This window comes from Myotis yumanensis, unplaced genomic scaffold, assembly GCF_028538775.1.
Source record: "Myotis yumanensis isolate MYYU_CA2020_CCGP unplaced genomic scaffold, mMyoYum1.0.hap1 SCAF_1, whole genome shotgun sequence".
Taxonomy (NCBI): domain Eukaryota; kingdom Metazoa; phylum Chordata; class Mammalia; order Chiroptera; family Vespertilionidae; genus Myotis; species Myotis yumanensis.
The window spans coordinates 118,671,745-118,690,112 of record NW_027223752.1 but is presented as its reverse complement, the minus strand read 5'-3'; the positions used below and the strand labels follow the sequence as shown (position 1 = coordinate 118,690,112).

Here is an 18,368-nt window from a genome sequence, read left to right as displayed (position 1 = left end):
GGGAAGAGATTAACCAAAGTACTTGTGTGCACATATGCATAACCCATGCACACAGACAATAGGGTGGTGAAGACCTGGGGCAAGGGGCAGGTGTGGGTTAGAAAGGGTCAATGGTGAAGAAAAAGGGATATCTGTAATACTTTCAACAATAAAGATTTTTTAAAAAATATGTGTGTGAGGAGGTCTAGGTGAGACTGTCAACTTGTGGACCCAGGACCCACAGCATCAGCATCACCTGGAAGCTTGTTAGAAATGCAGAATCAGAGGCTCCCCAGACCTCCTGAATCAGAAGCTATGGTTTGACTAGATCCCCGTGTGATTTGCTTGCACATCACAGGTGAGAAGCAGGCCCGAGTCTAGGGGTTAGTCGGGTCTATGTGGTTGACTTTGAGGACAGGTTGTTGTCATTTGTGGGTGATGGTTGTAGATGACACATTTTCAGGGTCCCTACGTAGTTAGGAGACTGGATGTGGTGTCCTTGTATGAATCATCACAGTGACTGTTTAGCATTGACATCACAAAGCTGCACAACATCACACATAACGAGCCCTGGATGGCAGCCAGCCTGTTGTGAGCAAAATATTTTGTGTGTTTATTACCCTTTCCAAAATGCTATTTGCAGCCATTATCTCAAGAAATAATTTCCCCAAACACCCATGGTAGTTCACTGGAAGAACTGGGCCTGGTACCTGGTGTCAGAACCCTTACTGTTATGTTCTTGTCACTGAGCCATGCTGTGGGGATGGGGACGCTGCATTGACTTACGTTGTCAAGGCTGGAAATGTGAACAAGCAGAAAAAACATCACAGCAGATGCTGAATAGATGTTCATAGAAGATGCTCGATGAAGGTTTGTTAAAAGGTATTGAAACAAATGATGGAAAATATATAATAAAAACTGCTTTCAGATTTAAAAGATTCATTCTCAATTTGATCTTTCTGACACCTTTCTAAGTCGATAGGATGAAAATTATTCATCTTCTCATTAAAAAAATAACAGGTTTATTGAGATAAATTAACGTACCATAAAATTCACCGTTTAAAGTATATAACTCAGGCTTTTTGTATATCCACAAGGTTGTACAACCATCCTCACTATCTAATTACAGAACATTTTCATCACCCCCCAAAAAATCCTATATCCTTTAGCATCACTTCTTAGTCTCTCCTCTCCCAGCCCCTGGCAACCACTAATCTACTGTTTTTGTCTCTATGGATTTGCCTGTTCTGGACAATTCATATAAATGGAATCATATAATGCACGCCTTTTTTTGACTGGCTCCTTTCACTTAGAATGTGTTCAAGGATCATCTATATTATAGAAAATATCAATATTTCAACCCTTTTGTGGCTATTAATAATCCAATTCTACAAATATACTATATGTTGTTTATCCATTCTCAGTTGTTAGGCATTTGAGTTAAGATTTTGTGTGGATATATGTTTTAATTTATCTGGTTATATATCCAAGATTGTAATTATTGGGTCATATGGTAACTCTACATTTCATTTTTCGAGGAACTTCCAGATAGTTTTCCAAAGGACTGCACCATTTTACACACCAGAAATGCATGATGGTTCCAGTGTTTCTACATCCTCTCCAATACTTGTTGTTATCTGTCCTTTTACTCTAGCCATCCTAGTGGATTTGCTCTCATTTTATAGGTAAGAAACCTGAGGGTTCATTATTTGCCAGAGTTTGTAGAGCTATTAAGTGACCAACCCAGATCTTTTTTAAAAGCAAATACTTGTATCATCCATGTTCTTGCTAGTCGTGCTTTAAATCTGTTGCTCTTACTAAGTTATTTACTCTTTACAACAACCTTTAGGGAAGATGGCCTTGTCATCTTTATTTACAAATGCATACAGGGCCAGGACTGGGCCCAGGGTAAGGTCCTTAGGTCCCAAACCTAAGAAATCACTCTCAGGTTCAAACAGCACTCGCCTGACCCTATGTGCTTCACTGGCCTCATCCTGCTCGTGGACCTGTTTGAAGAAACTGAGGCATCAGAAGACTGAGTAACTTTTCCAAAGGTTCAGTAATTAGTAAGTTATCAGAGTTGGGATATAAACCCAGGAACCCTGGCTTCAGGGTCCAAGTCAACAACTACTATACTACACCATCATATATATCTTTGATCTCCAAACTAGGCTTTTTCTGTTTCTTTCTTATGGCTTCACTTTCTGAAATTAGCCAGAGCTGTGACAAGTGGGGAAAATTCTGGCGATGAGTTATGGGGAGACCACGCAGAAGTATTCAACTTAACAGCCCCTGGCATCTCTGCATGGACCCCTGGGTTAGCCCTCCGCATGGAGGGTTAACTGGCCACACAGTTCGCCTTGGCCACATCTGTGCTCATTATCCCAACCCTGCATAAATCTTCCTGGTTCGTGTCGGCTGCTCTGCAAGTGGCCAGATGTACTTTGTGTTGGTGGGGAAGAGGCCATTCTGAATGGTCAGGATGATTAGCTCTGAGCTGTAGGGAAAACACATGTCCTCCTGGCCAAGTGGGGATGAACATGCTGCCGAGTCAAGTATTCAGAAATCACATCTCTCATAATCACACCCTGATTGGCTGCTCATTCTCATTAGTCTGGTTCTCAGAATTAGCTGGTCATTTTTTTACAAATGATCATCTTTCTGATGGTGTTACTATTTGTGGGTTTGAATGGTTCTCCTGCTTAGGCAGAGCCTCCCACAAGGCAGTGTGAAAAGAAAAATATACATTTGCACATGTACACGTTACCCTCGGGAGTGATGGGCAGCCTTTGAAAAGATGCTTGTACAAGTCCTCAGCCAACAGCAGTGACTGTGGCTGCTCTGCTCCCAGGACAGAGGTCCAGTCAGTCTTGCTTCAGCAGCTCTCACTAGGTGAGCTGCTGCGGTGCAGTCTGGCCTAGGTCTTTTGACATATGTCACAAACTCAGAGGGTTTTATACTTACAGTTATTCATTAAACATGATAAATTTTGCTGTTGAATTTTCACCTTTTGGTTTGGAATTTCAATTCCATCCTATGACTTTGTTTCTCAAAGCGGTGTGTCTGTGGACCAGCAGCACCAGCAGCACCTGGGAGCTTGTTGGAGATGGAGAACCTCAGGCCCTGCCACAGACCTCCTGAACCAGACCCTGTCTCTTAACAAACTCCCTTGGTGCTTCCCTGGGCACATCCATGTTTGAGAAGCTCTGCTCCATTTCTGTCACCTTCAGTCGCCTTCAGCTGGGTGTTTCCACCCAGTATTTACTTCGAGGCTAGAATTTTTGGTAGGCTTTCAGATCTTTAAAAAAAAGACACACACACACAGAGATAAATTCCTTCCTTTGTCTTTGCATGATGTCATTCATTTTACCTGGCCTGTCACAAGAAAGAAAAAGGCAAATTACATTCAAGTTATACATATTTTTAAGACTAACTTCTTAACTTCATCTCTTAAAGCAGCATGCTGGATCTCCCATCGTTAACAGAATCCCAAGTGTTGCCAAGATTAATTGAGAAATGCCTAAAGGCAAAATAAGCACTGTAGCATAGTTTAATTCAAAACCGCATCAGCTAAGAATGAAGGTGCAATTAGTGATGAAGATGTTAATAACTGGTTGTGGTCTGTTAAATTTTATATTCAGTGGTTACTAGTATGTACAGTGAAGATATTTCCTCATGAGGACAGAAATTAATGTTTCACCTTGATTGCTACTTAATGTGCTTATTTTAATGGAGCCATCTTGTAGAAACCCTTGGGCACATTTCCAATTTTATGTAAAAGTAGAATTATTATGGAAGCATGTGACTTTAGAGTTGGAACGACCTTCGCAGTAATTTAATCCAGTTCAGTCATTTTACAAATAAGTAAGAGTTATATGACTTACTTAATTAAGTCATTCCACAGAATATTGGAACCTGCGCTTCCCAAGTCTCAGACTAGTGGCTGAAACTTTTCCAGATCCTTGTAGTCAAAAGTTCTTTCTCTTGCTCTGGCCGGTGTGGCTCAGTTGGTTGAGTGTAGTCCCATGTACCAAAAGGCCGCCAGTTTGATTCCTGGTCAGAGCACATGCCCAAGTTACAGGTCAGTCTCTGACATATTGGAGGCAACTGATAGATGTCTCTCTCTCTCTCTCTCTCTCTCTCTCTCTCTCTCTCTCTCTCATAAAAACAGCAACAGCATATTAACAGGAAAAAGTGCTTCCTCTTGCCTCACAGTTGTGAGTGCACCATTTTTGCAATGCCTCCAAAACCTTTATCTTGCTCTGCATTATGTTCTACTTGCTTTTAGTTGTAAGGTTGAGGTCTTGGGGAACTATGCTTGATTCATTCTTGTATTTCATTACCATTCCTATATTATGCAAACAGCTCCTTTATAGTCACTTTACATGCATTGTTGTGCTGGACCTGGTTTTCCTCTCCTCACTGGAGCTGATTGTGTCTTCACAATGGCAGCTTGAAGTTGGCCATGCTGGGAGTATTTACACGATGGAAGTGAAAAAATTCTACAGATCAGAGCTTTTATGCCCTGGAATACCAGTTGTCAAACATTTCCCAGCACACTACTTTTTACATGACTTTCATAAGGTCTTACAAGGCAGCAGGTCTCAATAAATCCATACTGATGTGTAGATAACCATTGTTCAGCATGGGTTGCCTCAAGAGTGCTGTGTAGCCAGTTGCTCAACCTCCTCTGGTTTCTTAAGGGAGTAAGTCTGACACAGTGCAAGTCAGACCTAGGACTACATTAGAATTTGGCTGTTTGGCTAAATACTACTTATCTAGAAATGCTATTTGGACATGAATGGTAATGGAAACAGGGTCTGAAATATCAGGCATAGCTAAGTGAGAAAAAACCCACAAACCACTATCAGAAAAAAATGGACAGGAAGTTACTATAGCTGAAATTACAATTACATCTTTATACTTCTCAAAAACCTTCAGTGGCTCCTTATAACCTATAAAAATACCCAAACTCCCTGACATAAGTCATGTACAGACCACAGCTCACCATCCTAAACTCATTTTCAACTGCTTACATCACCCACCTTCATTCTGTCTTCCAGCCGCTGCAGAGCCTGTTCCAGCACCCAGGTCATTCCCTCCTCCTGGAATGCGCCCTCTGCCTCCCTGTCCCACCACGGGCTCTCTCCTAAACCTCTCTACCCAGTCCCTCTACCATGGACCAGAACTTCTGGGCGAACGTGACCATTCCCATGACTGTTCATCTCCTTTCTTGTGTCTCTGTAGGAGCAGGACCCGAGGTCCCATCGGCCCTGGCAAGTATGGCTATGGGAAGGCCCCATACATTTTACCACTGCAGACGGACTCCACACACTCACCGCAGAGGCTTCGGAGGCAGAGGTCCTCGTCCCGGCATTCCAGGTCCCAAGAGGCATCGGGTCCTAGCTATGGCTATAGCCCTCCACGTGGCCGGGCCCCCCACCGTGGACCTCTGTACCAGAGTGACAGTGGCCCTCATTCTGGACTGCAGGCCTCAGAGGCTTCCATCTACCAGCTGCCTTTGACCCATGACCAGGGCTTCCCTGTAGCTACAAGTTCCTTGCACAGCCCAGAAACAAGCAGCAGCCATGGCATGGGGGCCCACAGCACAGCCCTGAGCTTCGCCCAGCCAGCCCGGTCTGCAGCAATCTCCTGCATTGGGGCCTATCGCCAATACAAGCTGTGCAACACCAACGTGAGTACATGCCTCTTCTGGGCCTGGGATGGCTGCTGGCTTACCTTCCTGTTGGGTGGCAGTGAAGATGTGGAAGGCAGCAAGACATGGTTTTCTAGGCCATGTTTTTGGAATTTTTTTTTGGAGGGAAGAGTGCAGAAAGGAGGAAAAAAGACATAAAGGGAAAACATTGCTTTGGGAATAAGAGAAATCCATTAAGTAATTACCTATTTCATGGAGTAACTAAAACACCCTTATTTCTTAAGTTGTTGGTGTTACTGGAAAGATAGGTGTGGCAGATCCTGATCCAAAGTATATAATCATCATAACTAGTAACCGCCACTTGTTTTCCACTGGAAATGGCAAATTCTTCCCTGGGCCCTCCTCACAGTGGCTCCTACGGACCATGGAAGTTGTGAACTTCGAGGTGCTCTGTCCCAACATAGCGCTTTTAGAAACCCAGTGAAAGGCGCCGAGACCAAAGGAGGAGGAAGTGGTGGTACCACACAAAGTCCTCCTTTTTTCACAACCAAGTTCCCCTGCGTGTTAGGCCATGGTTTTCAGTTTTAAACCTTCCTTCCCTCTCATTTCTCTCCATTTATCCTCCCAAAAATAACTTCTTGAATCACTTATTGACAACCTATTGCTTCATATCAAACAACTTCCAAATTCTCAGTGGCTTTATGTCAACAATTTCTTTCTCAGGGATCTGTGGGTCAAGTGCAGTTTGGCTAATTTAGGGCAGCCAGTGGTGGCACCAAATAAGTGGGAGTCTAGGCATTTGACTAGCCTTGGTATCACTAAGTTTCCTTGGAGACTCCCTGCTCTTCCAGGCATACACACACTTTAGATACAGATCTTGAGAAAGTCTGATAGTGAGTAATTGAAGATTTTACAACTAATGAATAGCAAAGGAAATTATAAATGGAAACTACATAATATGACCACATGTGTTTAAAAAAATATCAGTTTAAAAACTACATATAAAAGAGAAAGGAATGGAGAATGTGCAAAGGTTAAATTTCCAAGTTGCTATATTTTTCATTAATAATTTAATCTGCTTTAATACTCTGTTACTGGGTAACAGGACAGCTGTTATATATTAGCTTCAATTTCCTCATTAAAAATATATTTCCTGCCATGGAGTCCATAGAAATGACTTAATTTGTGATTTTAATAATTTCTTTGAATTCCTGGATAGCTTGTTCTTCAACTGACAGACTTCAGGAATTATTAATTTTTGTAAAGCAGTAATTTTTTGAAAGCCATTACTAATCAGTCAACCAGTAAGTCTTAATTGAGCATCATTGCTCGTCTTGTAACAAAGTTGTGAGGACCATAAATCAAAAAGAAATATTAGTGCCAGTGATTAGACATGGTCCCTGTTCATTCATTGCAATTCTTTTAAGATGAAATGAATTCATTTCCAGTGGAGAACTCATTCTCCCATTGACTAGTCTGTTTCTTAATTTTGAAGACCAAGTAAATCAAAGATAATGGAAAAGGGAGAGGGTATTTGGCATATATGTGGACCTGATATCTTCTAAGCATTTTTTCATCTAACGTACATTTCTTTAGACCGTGCACTTCTTGCCAGACCTATGCTTCCAAAAGTAGGGGGTCCAGCCCATGTATCAAACATGGTTTCTCTAGGTTCTGGGGTAACTCCACTACTGAGGAGATTGAATTGCAATGAATCTTCAAAAATTCTTGTGAATTCATTATATTTTGGAAATAGGCAAAACAATGTTTCAAACCCAGGACAAAGATGTAGTAGACATAATAATAAAATATTGGCAAAGGATCATTTAAGTTTAATTGCCTTCTCTGCTGTAACATTTTGCACAGTGTCCTCCTCAGTGCACCTTATCACCCCAAGCCACATCCTATTTACTCTTATTGAGTAAGCATTCCTTAGCGGTTCTATTACTGTATATCTTCTTTTTATAAGCCCATGGCTTCTTGTGACTTGGACCATACTTTATGAACACTTTCATTTTTAAAAATTATTTTTAAAATAATTTCTATTTCTCAATTACAGTTGACATACAATATTATATTAGTTTCAGGTGTAAACCCCAGTGATTAGACATTATATAACTTACTAAGTGATCATCCTGGTAAATCTCATACACATCAGACACCATACATAGTTATTAGAATATTATTGACTATATTTCTTATGCTATACTTTATATCCCCATGACTATTTTGTAACAACCAATTTGTACTTCTTAATACCTTCACCTTTTTCACCCATTCTTCCAACCCCTCTCCCATTTGGCAACCATCAAAATGTTCTCTGTATCTATGAGTCTGTTTCTGTTCTGCTTGTTCATTTTGTTTTTAGGTTCAATTATTAATAAACATGTATTTTTTTGCCATTTTATTGTTCATATTTTTTATCTTTTCTTTTTCTCTTCTTCTTCTTAAAGAAGACCCTTTAACATTTCGTTTAATATTGGCTTGGTGGTGATGAACTTCTTTATCTTTTTCTTGTCTGGGAAGGCCTTTATATGTCCTTTGATTATAAATGATAGCTTTATGGGGTAGAGTAACTGATCTTGGTTGTATGTCCTTGCTTTTCATCACTTTGGATATTTATTGCCACTCCTTTCTGGCCTGCAAAGTTTCTGTTGAGAAATCAGCTGACAGTCTTATGGGAGCTCCCTTGTGGGTAGCTGACTGTTTTTCTCTTGCTGCTTTTCAGATTCTCTCTTTGTCTTTAACCTTTTGCATTTTAATTATAATGTGTCTTGGTGTGGACCTCTTTGGGTTCATCTTGTTTGGTACTCTGCACTTCCTGGACTTGTGTGTTTATTTCCTTCACCAGGTTAGGGAAGTTTTCTGTCATTATTTTTTCAAGTAGGTTTTCAATTTTTTGTTCTCTCCCTTCTCCTTCTGGTGCTCCCATGATGTGAATGTTGGTACCCTTGAAGTTGTCCCAGAGGCTCCTTACATCATTGTTTTGGGTTCCTTTTTCTTTTGCTGTTCTGATTTGGTGTTTTTTGCTTCTTCTATTCCAAATTGCTGATTTTATTCTCACCTTCATCTACTTTACTATTGATTCCCTGTAAATTATTCTTCATTTCAGTTAGTGTATCCTTCATTTCTGAGTGATCTTTTAAATGTTTTCTTTGTACTTTATCATGCTGTTGAAGTTCTCATTACAGTTCCTTGAAGTACTCACTGAGTTACTTAAGCATAATTATAACCATTGTTTTAAACTTGTATCTTGTAGTTTGTTTGCCTCTATTTTATTTAGTTCTTTTTCTGGAGATTTCTCCTGCTCTTTCATTTGGGACATGTTTCTTTGTCTCTGCGTTTTGACTGCTCCCCTATGTTTGTTTCTATGTATTAGATAGAGCTGCTAATTCTCCCAGATTTGATAGAGTGATCTTGTATAGTAGGTGTCCTGTAGGGCTCAGTCACACAGCTTCTGCAGTCACACAAGCTGGGTACTCAAGGTGTGCCCCTGTGAGGGCTATTTGCACTGTCCTATTGTAGTTGAGCCTTGATTGCTGTTGACGCCCCCGCTCCCCCCCCAGGCCATTCAGCTGCGAGGACCAGCTGCAACTGCAGTGTAGGAGCTGCTGTGCAGGAGTCAATCATATGTGTCAGGACTTGCTTCAATGTGGCTTTGTTGCTCACCAAGTCTACCCTTTGAGTGTGCCACTTGTGGAAGTGGTAAGGTTGAAATCTGATGTGGTCTGAAGCTGTCCACGAGGTGCACTGGCTCTGGGGCATTCCAGAAGGTACAAGGTGAGCTACTGCCTGTGCCCTGGCTGGAGCCACTCAGCACAAGCTACAGAATGATCTGCAGATGGCTGCTTCTTGTGCTGTACTTGGAGGTGCCCAGGAGAGGCTAAGATGTGAACCAAGGCCTCCTGCAGCTAGTACTAGGCCTGAGGCCCTTAGCAGAAGGTATGGTATATGAAGAGGCCAGCTGTTGCTTATTTGAGAGATTTTAAGGAAGTCCAAAGCATGAGACAAGAGAGGCCATTTGTATGAAAAAGCCACTGGAAACAGCTTGGGTGGGCCTGCAAGTTGTTTGGTGCCGGGGTCTCAGGGAATCACTAGAGCAAGACAAACAATGTGAACCATGTTGATGAAGACTCAGTAGGTGCCCACATGCTGGCTCTGTGGTTGGGGGTCAGTCTAAGAAAAGGAACAATGGCCTCTGCCATCACTTTTGTCTGGCAGAAAGCTGTCCCCCAGCTCTCTCCCTGATGCCAGATAATTCATTTCCTCCACATATGTCCCTGGTACTTTTTAAGCTACTGCCCCAGTGCTGGAGCTCAGGTCAAGTGAGTCTGAGTAAGTCCATGTGTGGACCCTTTAAGAGGAATTCCTGGGACCCCAGCAGTCCTCTGTTTCACTCAGCCAATGGTTTTCACAGCTAGAAGTTATAGGGACTCCTATTCCTAGCAATGGAACTCTAGGCTTGGCGGCCTGGTGTGGCTGGGACCCGTTGCTCCTCAGGGGGGACCTCCATAGCCAAGATATCCCTCCTGATCTTAAAATGCCATTTGTAGGTGTAGAACTAGCCCATTCTGCCTCTTTGCCCCTCTTACCAGTCTTGATGTGGCTTCTTCTTTATATCCCTAGTTGTAGGACTTCTGCTTAGCTAGATTTCAGGAGGTTCTAAATGATGGTTGTTCTGTAGTTTAGCTGTAATTTTGATGTGGTTGTGAGAGGATTTGAGTACTGTATTCACCTTCATGACCATCTTGATTGGAAGTTTTATACCCTATGAACACTTTAAAACTCTCTGTTAGGGGTCCCCAAAACCACACCTAGGTTTGATGCTTTGCCAGGAGGACTCACAGGACTCAGCATGTAGTCTACAGTCATATGCACAGCTATGATTTATTACAATGAAAGGATGTAGAGAAAAATCTACAGAGAGAATAGCACATGGGGCCAAGTCTAGAGGAAATCAGGCACCAGCTTCCAAGAGTCCTGTCCCAGTGGAGTCTCACAGGACACACTGAATTCCCCAGCATTGAGTTGTGACAACATCTGTGGAGGGTTGTCTACCAGGGAAGCTCGTCAAAGACTCCCTGCCCCGCCGAAACCGGTTTGGCTCAGTGGATAGAGCGTCGGCCTGCGGACTGAAAGGTCCCAGGTTCGATTCCGGTCAAGGGCATGTGCCTTGGTTGCGGGCACATCCCCAGTAGGGGGTGTGCAGGAGGCAGCTGGTCGATGTTTCTCTCTCATCGATGTTTCTAACTCTCTATCCCTCTCCCTTCCTCTCTGTAAAAAGTCAATAAAATATATTTAAAAAAAAAAAAAAAAAAAAAAAGACTCCCTGCCCAAAGTTTTTATTGGGGGCTGGTCATGAAGGCACTCTCTGCCTGCCACATACAAAATTCCAGAGTCCAAAAGAAAAGCATATGTTTAGCATAAACTATGGTTTGGGCATAGTGAGTCACTCTTATCACTTAGGGAGTGGTGGAAACCCATCTGACTTCCAAGTTTCCAGACGCCAGCCAAGGACCAACCTTGCAAGCAGGCCCTTCTTAAGGAGAGCAGGCTCAGTCCTGCTGTGTTCAGTCTTACTCGCATTCTCTCCATGTGGACCCCCGTGCTCCAGCATCTTAGCACCAAGGACATATCCTCTCCCATGTCCAACATGAAGAGATGACAGGAATCCCCCAATTATGCAAATCTTCCTATTCAAAGAGGGAAGTGGTGAAAGGGCAATATTGTGAAAAATCATACTAATTTAACAGAGAAGCAGGCTATCCAGGTGAGGGGAGAGTTTTCTAGGAAGAGGGAGTGACAGGGATCTAGAGTCCCTTTATACTCCCATCATGGCCAAGGAACAAGAGTGAGTGTGGGGGAAACCTGTCAGTGACTCAAAAGTTTGCCCAGTGAGCGGTGTTCACCTGCAAGTGTGTCTTCAGCAGGGAAGGGCTAACACGCACAGCCCTGCATTTCCTTAGCTGTGGCGAAAAATAGCAAATACTCAAGGACTCGAGTAAATAGTTGTTTCTTTTTCACGGAAACTCTTGGCCAAAACTTGGGAACGAAAGAACTAGCACGTTTAAAGGGGTGAAACTGGGGAATAAGAAAACCAAACTGCAGTTATTCTGGTGCCTGAGGGGATACAATTAAAGTAAAATTCTGTTTCTGGGTTTTGTATTATTATTTGCTAAATACATGAGCAGACCAGGACACTGCTGGAGGTGGTGTCTCTTGCTGCCTTCTCTGGAGCACTTCTTTCTCCTGTAGAGGGACTGGCGCTCCAGCTCCTGCATAAGGGAGGCTGTAAGTGCAAGGCAGGGTTTAGAGCAGCCGTGGGCAAACTACGGCCCGCGGGCCAGATCCGGCCTGTTTGAAATGAATAAAACTAAAAAAAAAGAGACCGTACCCTTTTATGTAATGATGTTTACTTTGAATTTATATTAGTTCACACAAACACTCCATCCATGCTTTTGTTCCGGCCCTCGGTCCAGTTTAAGAACCCATTGTGCCCCTCAAGTGAAAAAGTTTGCCCACCCCTGGGTTAGAGTGTAAATTTTTAAAAATATATATATTTTATTGATTTTTTACAGAGAGGAAGGGAGAGGGATAGAAAGCCAGAAACATCTATGAGAGAGAAACATCGATCAGCTGCCTCCTACATACCACCTACTGGGGATGTGCCCGCAACCAAGGTACATGCCCTTGACCGGAATCGAACCCCGGATCCTCCAGTCCGCAGGCCGATGCTCTATCAACGAGCCAAACCGGCCAGGGCTAGAGTGTAAATTTTTAAGGTGCTTTGTTGCCAAAGGAGTTTAGACAGAGTACAGTTAATGTTATGAGAGGAAATAAGCAGGTTGGAGACAAGCTCACGATAAGAGAAAGTTAGAGGTCCTGTCCATCTAATAACTGGCCCACAGTTATTGCTAAAAGCAGGAATGTGATGAGTTCTGGTATGGGTGTCTCTTCAGTAAATTTCCTTGGGGCGGAGTTAGGGGAGGAGTAGGACTGGATTCTGACACTGGATTTATTCGTGTGGAGTTGTTTCTGCCTCGCAGTATGTGAAATCAAGGGAAGATGCTGGACAAATCTCCAGTGTAGTTAAGCATGCTCTGTTCAGGCAGATTCTAATTTTGCCCCATTTTTAGTCTGACACTGAATGGAAGAGAAGTTGACAACTTCCTGACTGCAGTTTTAAGAAGAAACTTAGCAGGTAGGCCAGGCAATAATTTAATGCAATTCTGTAAGGTGTAAAACTTGCCAGTTACTGTGGGCCAGTTATTGGATGGACAGGACCTTGAACTTTCTCTTATTGTGAGCTTGTCTCCAAACCTTCTTATTCGGGAAATCTGTGCTAGTGTCAGAGCTTTTCAGAACATTCTGCTTTCCATCTTCTACACTGCTTGGAATTTTCCACAGAAAGTTTTCCAGTTGACTTCTTCATATTCTGTCAGTGGCCTTGCATATACCTATGTGAACTATATATGAATATATAAATATTAAGTGTACTTATTAAATATATAAATAGTAAATGGAAATATTCACAAATATTTCATATGTAAGAACTATGAACGTATGAATCACTCACACCTATACTAGTATATGAATTGGTCACAATTGTCACTTTTCATGATTATAAAATGTACAAATAGTAAGAAATGGAACAGTGGTTGCCCTGGCTGATGTGGCTCAGTTGGCTGGAGCATCGTCCCATACACTAAAAGGTGGTGGGTTCAAATCCTGGTCAAGGCACATACCCAGTTGTGGGTCCCTGATTGGGGCACGAGCAGGAGGCAACTGATTGATGTCTCTCTCTCTCTCTCTCTTCCTCTCTCTCTCTCTCTCTCTCTCTCTCTCCTTCTCTTTCTCGCTCTCGTTCTTGCTTTAAAATAAAAAATAATAATAACAGTGGTAGAGAGGTATATCCTAGTCCCTCTTCCAAGATACAATCACAGTTAGCTATATTTAATGCTTAGTTTTTTCTGGTCATTCTTTTCATAACTCTAAATAGCACACTAATACCTCTGCTTCTTGATATATCAACTTCAAATTTTCTCTGTCAACTCCTCACTCTGTCAACTCCTCACTCACCTCTGTCCTCCCACTCTGCTGATCTCTGCTAGCCACATTTCAATTTTCAGTTATATTTTAAATTATATATAGTATACTGACAATTTTTATTTCCTTAATTTATCAACATGAGGAAGGATCAGTTAACTCCTTGTTTTGCAAGATTAGAAATTTAGTGTCCAAATAATTCATTAAATTTTTCTCATTGAATTACTACTTAGGGGTGTGCAAAAATAGGTTTACAGTTATGAATGACATTATTTTGAGTTAGTAAAGTTATTGTATTAATCATAACCTGTGTATCTTTTTCCATACAAACAACTATAAACCTACTTTTACCCACCCAGTATTTTGGTTGATGTATTTTTCTCACCTTGACCTGTGAAATCCTTGCAGGAGACAGTTATGAGGGATTCTTCTCTGTATCCTTAATCCACAACACCTGGCATATGGCAGGAGCACAGTCACTGTTTACCTTTGAAGGAATTTCACATCCTGCCCTAGCAGATAGCAGAGAGAAGGGAATCAATCTTACTCATGTGATCCCTGAAGTAGCCACTAGGAAATTTATGCTCCTTGGGAAAGTAGGAGTTTTGAATGTTTTAAAAAGTTTACATCTTGCCTTATACTTCCTGGTTAGTTAGAAAAAAGCTGTTCTCTTTTAGAACTTCCCACAGGCATAGAGATGTTAATATTCTAACGAGGGAGAAATAAGCAAGCACTCCTAGGATAGGCCTAGATTTTAGCATCCGTTGGGTCTGTGATGTATGCATTGAATGAGAGGGAAACACCTTTCTCTAGGACAGCGATTTTCAACATTTTTCATCTCATGGCACACAGACTAATTACTAAAATTTTGGGACACACCAAAAAATAGAGTTTTTGCTGACCTGACAAAAAAATAGGTATAATCTCGAATAATTTACACCAGACATCTGTTGTTGTGTTGGCTGTTGTCATTTTTTTTATTTGACAAACTAAGGAAAAAGAGGTCAGTGCCCCTGACTAAAGAGTCAGGAATTGCATGTTTTAAAAATTATTGCAGCACACCAGTGTGCCTGCCACAGCATACCGGTTGAAAATTGCTGCTCTAGGAGAACATTATGAATTTGAATGGGGAAAAGAAGTGTTTGAAAACTAAGGAGACCTTAGTTTTTTAAAATCCAAAGCCTTGACCCAACTCTTTGTGTTTTTTTAAATTTTTATTTAATTTATTGGGGTAACATCAGTTAATAAAATTATATAGGTTTCAAATATATATACTAGAGGCCTGGTGCACAAATTCATGCACAGGTGGGGTCCCTCACCCTGGCCAGCCGGGTGGTCAGTGCACTCCCAGAGCCAACCTGCCCCCGGCCGGCCCCGATCGGCCCCAGGGCCGATGGTCTAATGCCTCCTTTATAAATCAGCAGCACCAGATATACACATCCCCTTTAAGAATATTTTCATGTATTTCAAAACATCTGCAGATGGTTCTGATGGTCTATCAATTGCATTTGGAATAAAATAAGACTCTGGCTGCACATTGTTTTTTGTTTAAAAATGTTGCATTAAACTATACAACTGCCCAAACTCCTTCGCAGCTAGGTTTCTGAATATGAATTCGTTTCTGCCGATTGGATGTGCTTGCACAATATTTTGAAGGCAGAAGTGCGGCAGAGGCCTCTTCCCGCAGTTTGGGCTGGTGATCATGTTTGCAGAGAGGTGGAGGTTTTCTGCAGCAGGATCCAAGCTGTGCACAGGCAGTTGTGGCTGAGGCAGTGCCAAGTGACCTGTTTTGTGGGAGCTGGAGGGCACTTGCGGGGGCAGCAGTTTCCTGATCCCTGGGTCACAGCTGTGCCAGTGTGTCTTAGAATTCAGTTGTGGCTGAGGGGGCAGCCCTTCCCGCTGGCCAGGGAGTCTTTCCTGGGGACCCAGCCTAATACCCATTCCTCCAGCTTTCCGATGATTTCCCAAGCACCAACTCCCTGTGCTAAATTCTTTCCTGCCTAAGATAGCAAAGATCTAAAAACATTTTGGATCCTCTACTTTCAAAGAAAACAATGCTGCACAGGGTCAGGTCTGAGAAGTGGGTGAGGTGTTGTGGAAGGCTCCCTTTTTGAGTCTCCACTTCCTCTTCTGTAGAAGGGAGACCAAAGATTATCTGTTCATAGTTACTGAAGACTGTGGCAGCTGTGTTTCCCGAAGATGGCCACAACATTTCCCATCCCTCCTGTGGCCTTGCCACTTTCCGCCACGTCTTCTCTCTTGAAGCAGGGTTGACCTCTGACGCACTGGTAGCCAGTACACTGGTTGCCCGCAGAATTCCAAGGCCAAGGCCTAAAAGGTACTGGTCTGCAGCCCTGCCCATTCCACCAGGGTTTCCAGCTCCAGCCCCGCCCACCCCGCATAAGTTCTGAGAACCTGTTGGCCAATGAGAGCGCACCGTGGATTCCAGCCCCGCCCACGTCGCTCAGGGTCCAGCTGGCCCAAGGCCTCACCCTCCCAGCTTGCTTCCCCTTTGGTTTGCTATGTAACCCCAGCTCCTCACAGAGCACCATGCCCCGCCTGCTGGTGCTCCTGGGCCCACGTGGGCAGGGTAAGCACCCAGGTTGGGCCTCGCGCCTCCTGGCTCCTGGGCGCCCTGCCACCCCTATTCCCGCCACTGCTCCTACCAGGGCCAAACGCCGGGCTGCTATGCACAGGCCGCAGGGACTGTGGTGGCCACCAGGTAAGCCTCCCCACCCCATCTTCCACTCAGGTGCCCTGATCCCAGGTCCAGTGCAGCTGCCCGAGACCAAGCACCTCCAAGGTCCCCAGACCTCAAATTTCTGCCAGCCAAGGCGGTTGGCCAGCCACCCTGCTCCCAATCAGGGTGGGGTGGGCCCATCAAGGGCTGGGCAGGTGGGGGGGTGGGGAGAGGCCGCAGGCGATTGCGGGGGCTGATTGGGGCCCAGATCAGGCCGGTTGGCTGCCGCAGTGCGTGTCCTATATGTTTAAATTGTTGATAGTATTACAGATGTCTCCCATTTTATTCTCCTCACCCAGCCCCTACCCACCCACTCAGTGTCCATGAGTTATGCATATAAGTTGGTTTATCTCTCCTCGTCCCCCTACCCTCACATCCAGGTACCAGGTGTACCGGTTAATAATGAAGATTTTGTAATCAAAGAAAACAAGATAATTTCAAGAGAAAATATCAAAAGTGCTTTATTCAAAGTAATGTCCATCGCTAGCTACACATTTCCCCCATCTTTCAGGTAATTTGTGGATACCATCCCAATAGAACTTTTCTTGTTTTAAGAGACCCAGTTTCCCACTTCTTCGTACATTTGAAGTGCTGCTCAGAAAGTGCATGTGCTATTGATCAGAACAAGTGGTAATTTGAAGGAGCAAGGTCTGGTGAATATAACGGGTGGGTTAATACTTCCCAGGCAAGATCTTTTAACGTGTCTTTAACTGGTTTTGAAGTGTGTGATGGTGTGTTATCGTGAAGCAAAATTACTTTGCCGTGTCTTCTGGCACATTCTGGTTGTTTCATGATCAAAACTTGGTTCAAATTGATTATTTGTTGTTGGTAGCGACCAGTACTAATGGTTTCACCTGGTTTTAGAAGCTCATAATACACCACACCTTCCTGATCTCACCAAATGCAGAGCATTGTCTTCTTTCCGAAGCTATTTGGCCTTGCAGTCGATGTTGATGCTTAACCTGGATCAACCCATGATTTTGTGCATTAGGGTTTCTCAAAATAAATCCACTTTTCATCGCCAGTCACAATTCGATGCAAAAAAGACTTTCTTTCATGCCGTTGAAGCAACATTTTACTGATGACTTTTCGGTTTTCCATTTGTCTTTCGTTCAGTTGATGTGACACCTGTTTTCCTTCCTTTAAAATCTTCCCATTGCTTGTAAATGATCGGAAATTGTTTAATCTTTCTGCAAGTTGTTTTTGAGTTTGACACACATCTTCATCCAATAATGCTTGTAATTTTTGGTCTTCAAATTTTTTCGGTTGACCTGGACGTTCTTTGTCTTTCACATCGAAATCATCACTTTTAAAGCATTTAAACCAGCGTTCACAAGTATTTTGAGATGGCGCATGTTCACCATAAGCTTCCTGAATTATATGATAACTTTCAGCAGCTATTTTCTTCAAAATAAAGTAATGAATTACAACTTCCCACAAATGCTCTTTTTTTGGCACGAAATTTGACATTTTTAAACGTAAAAATATCTATAATGTTAACATCTTCAGAAAATTTGACATATGAAGTTTTGAAGCTTGCTGTCAATACAACAAAATAGCATACATATCAAATCACATATATATCAACATATGTGTAACTCCATCTAGTGAAAAAAAAATCCACATTATTAACCAGTACACTTGGTATGTCAGTCTATTCCATGCCTCCATGCTTCAGGTCTTATTTTGTTGGTCAATTCATTTTGTTCAATTCCACAAATAAGTGAGATCATGTGGTATTTGTCTTTCTAAGACTGGCTTATTTCACTTAGACAATAGTCTCCAGGTCTATCCATGCTGTCCCAAATGGTAAGAGATGATCTTTTTTACAACTGTATAGTATTCTGTTGTGTAACTGTCCCACAGCTTTTTTAACCATTCATCTATTGATGGGCACTTGGACTGCTCCCAGATCTTAGCAATCCTATATAATAAAAGGGTAATATG

General features: G+C 42.6%; 1 protein-coding gene across 1 annotated transcript in view; it reads left to right on the top strand.

Annotated features, from left to right (window-relative positions):
* THSD4 (thrombospondin type 1 domain containing 4) overlaps positions 1–18,368 on the top strand; it is a 606,437-nt gene that overhangs the window by 103,688 nt on the left and 484,381 nt on the right. The window contains exon 5 of the mRNA XM_070431140.1: positions 5,227–5,674. Within this exon, the coding sequence (XP_070287241.1) occupies positions 5,227–5,674 (448 nt within the window). The remainder of the gene's footprint in view (positions 1–5,226; positions 5,675–18,368) is intronic.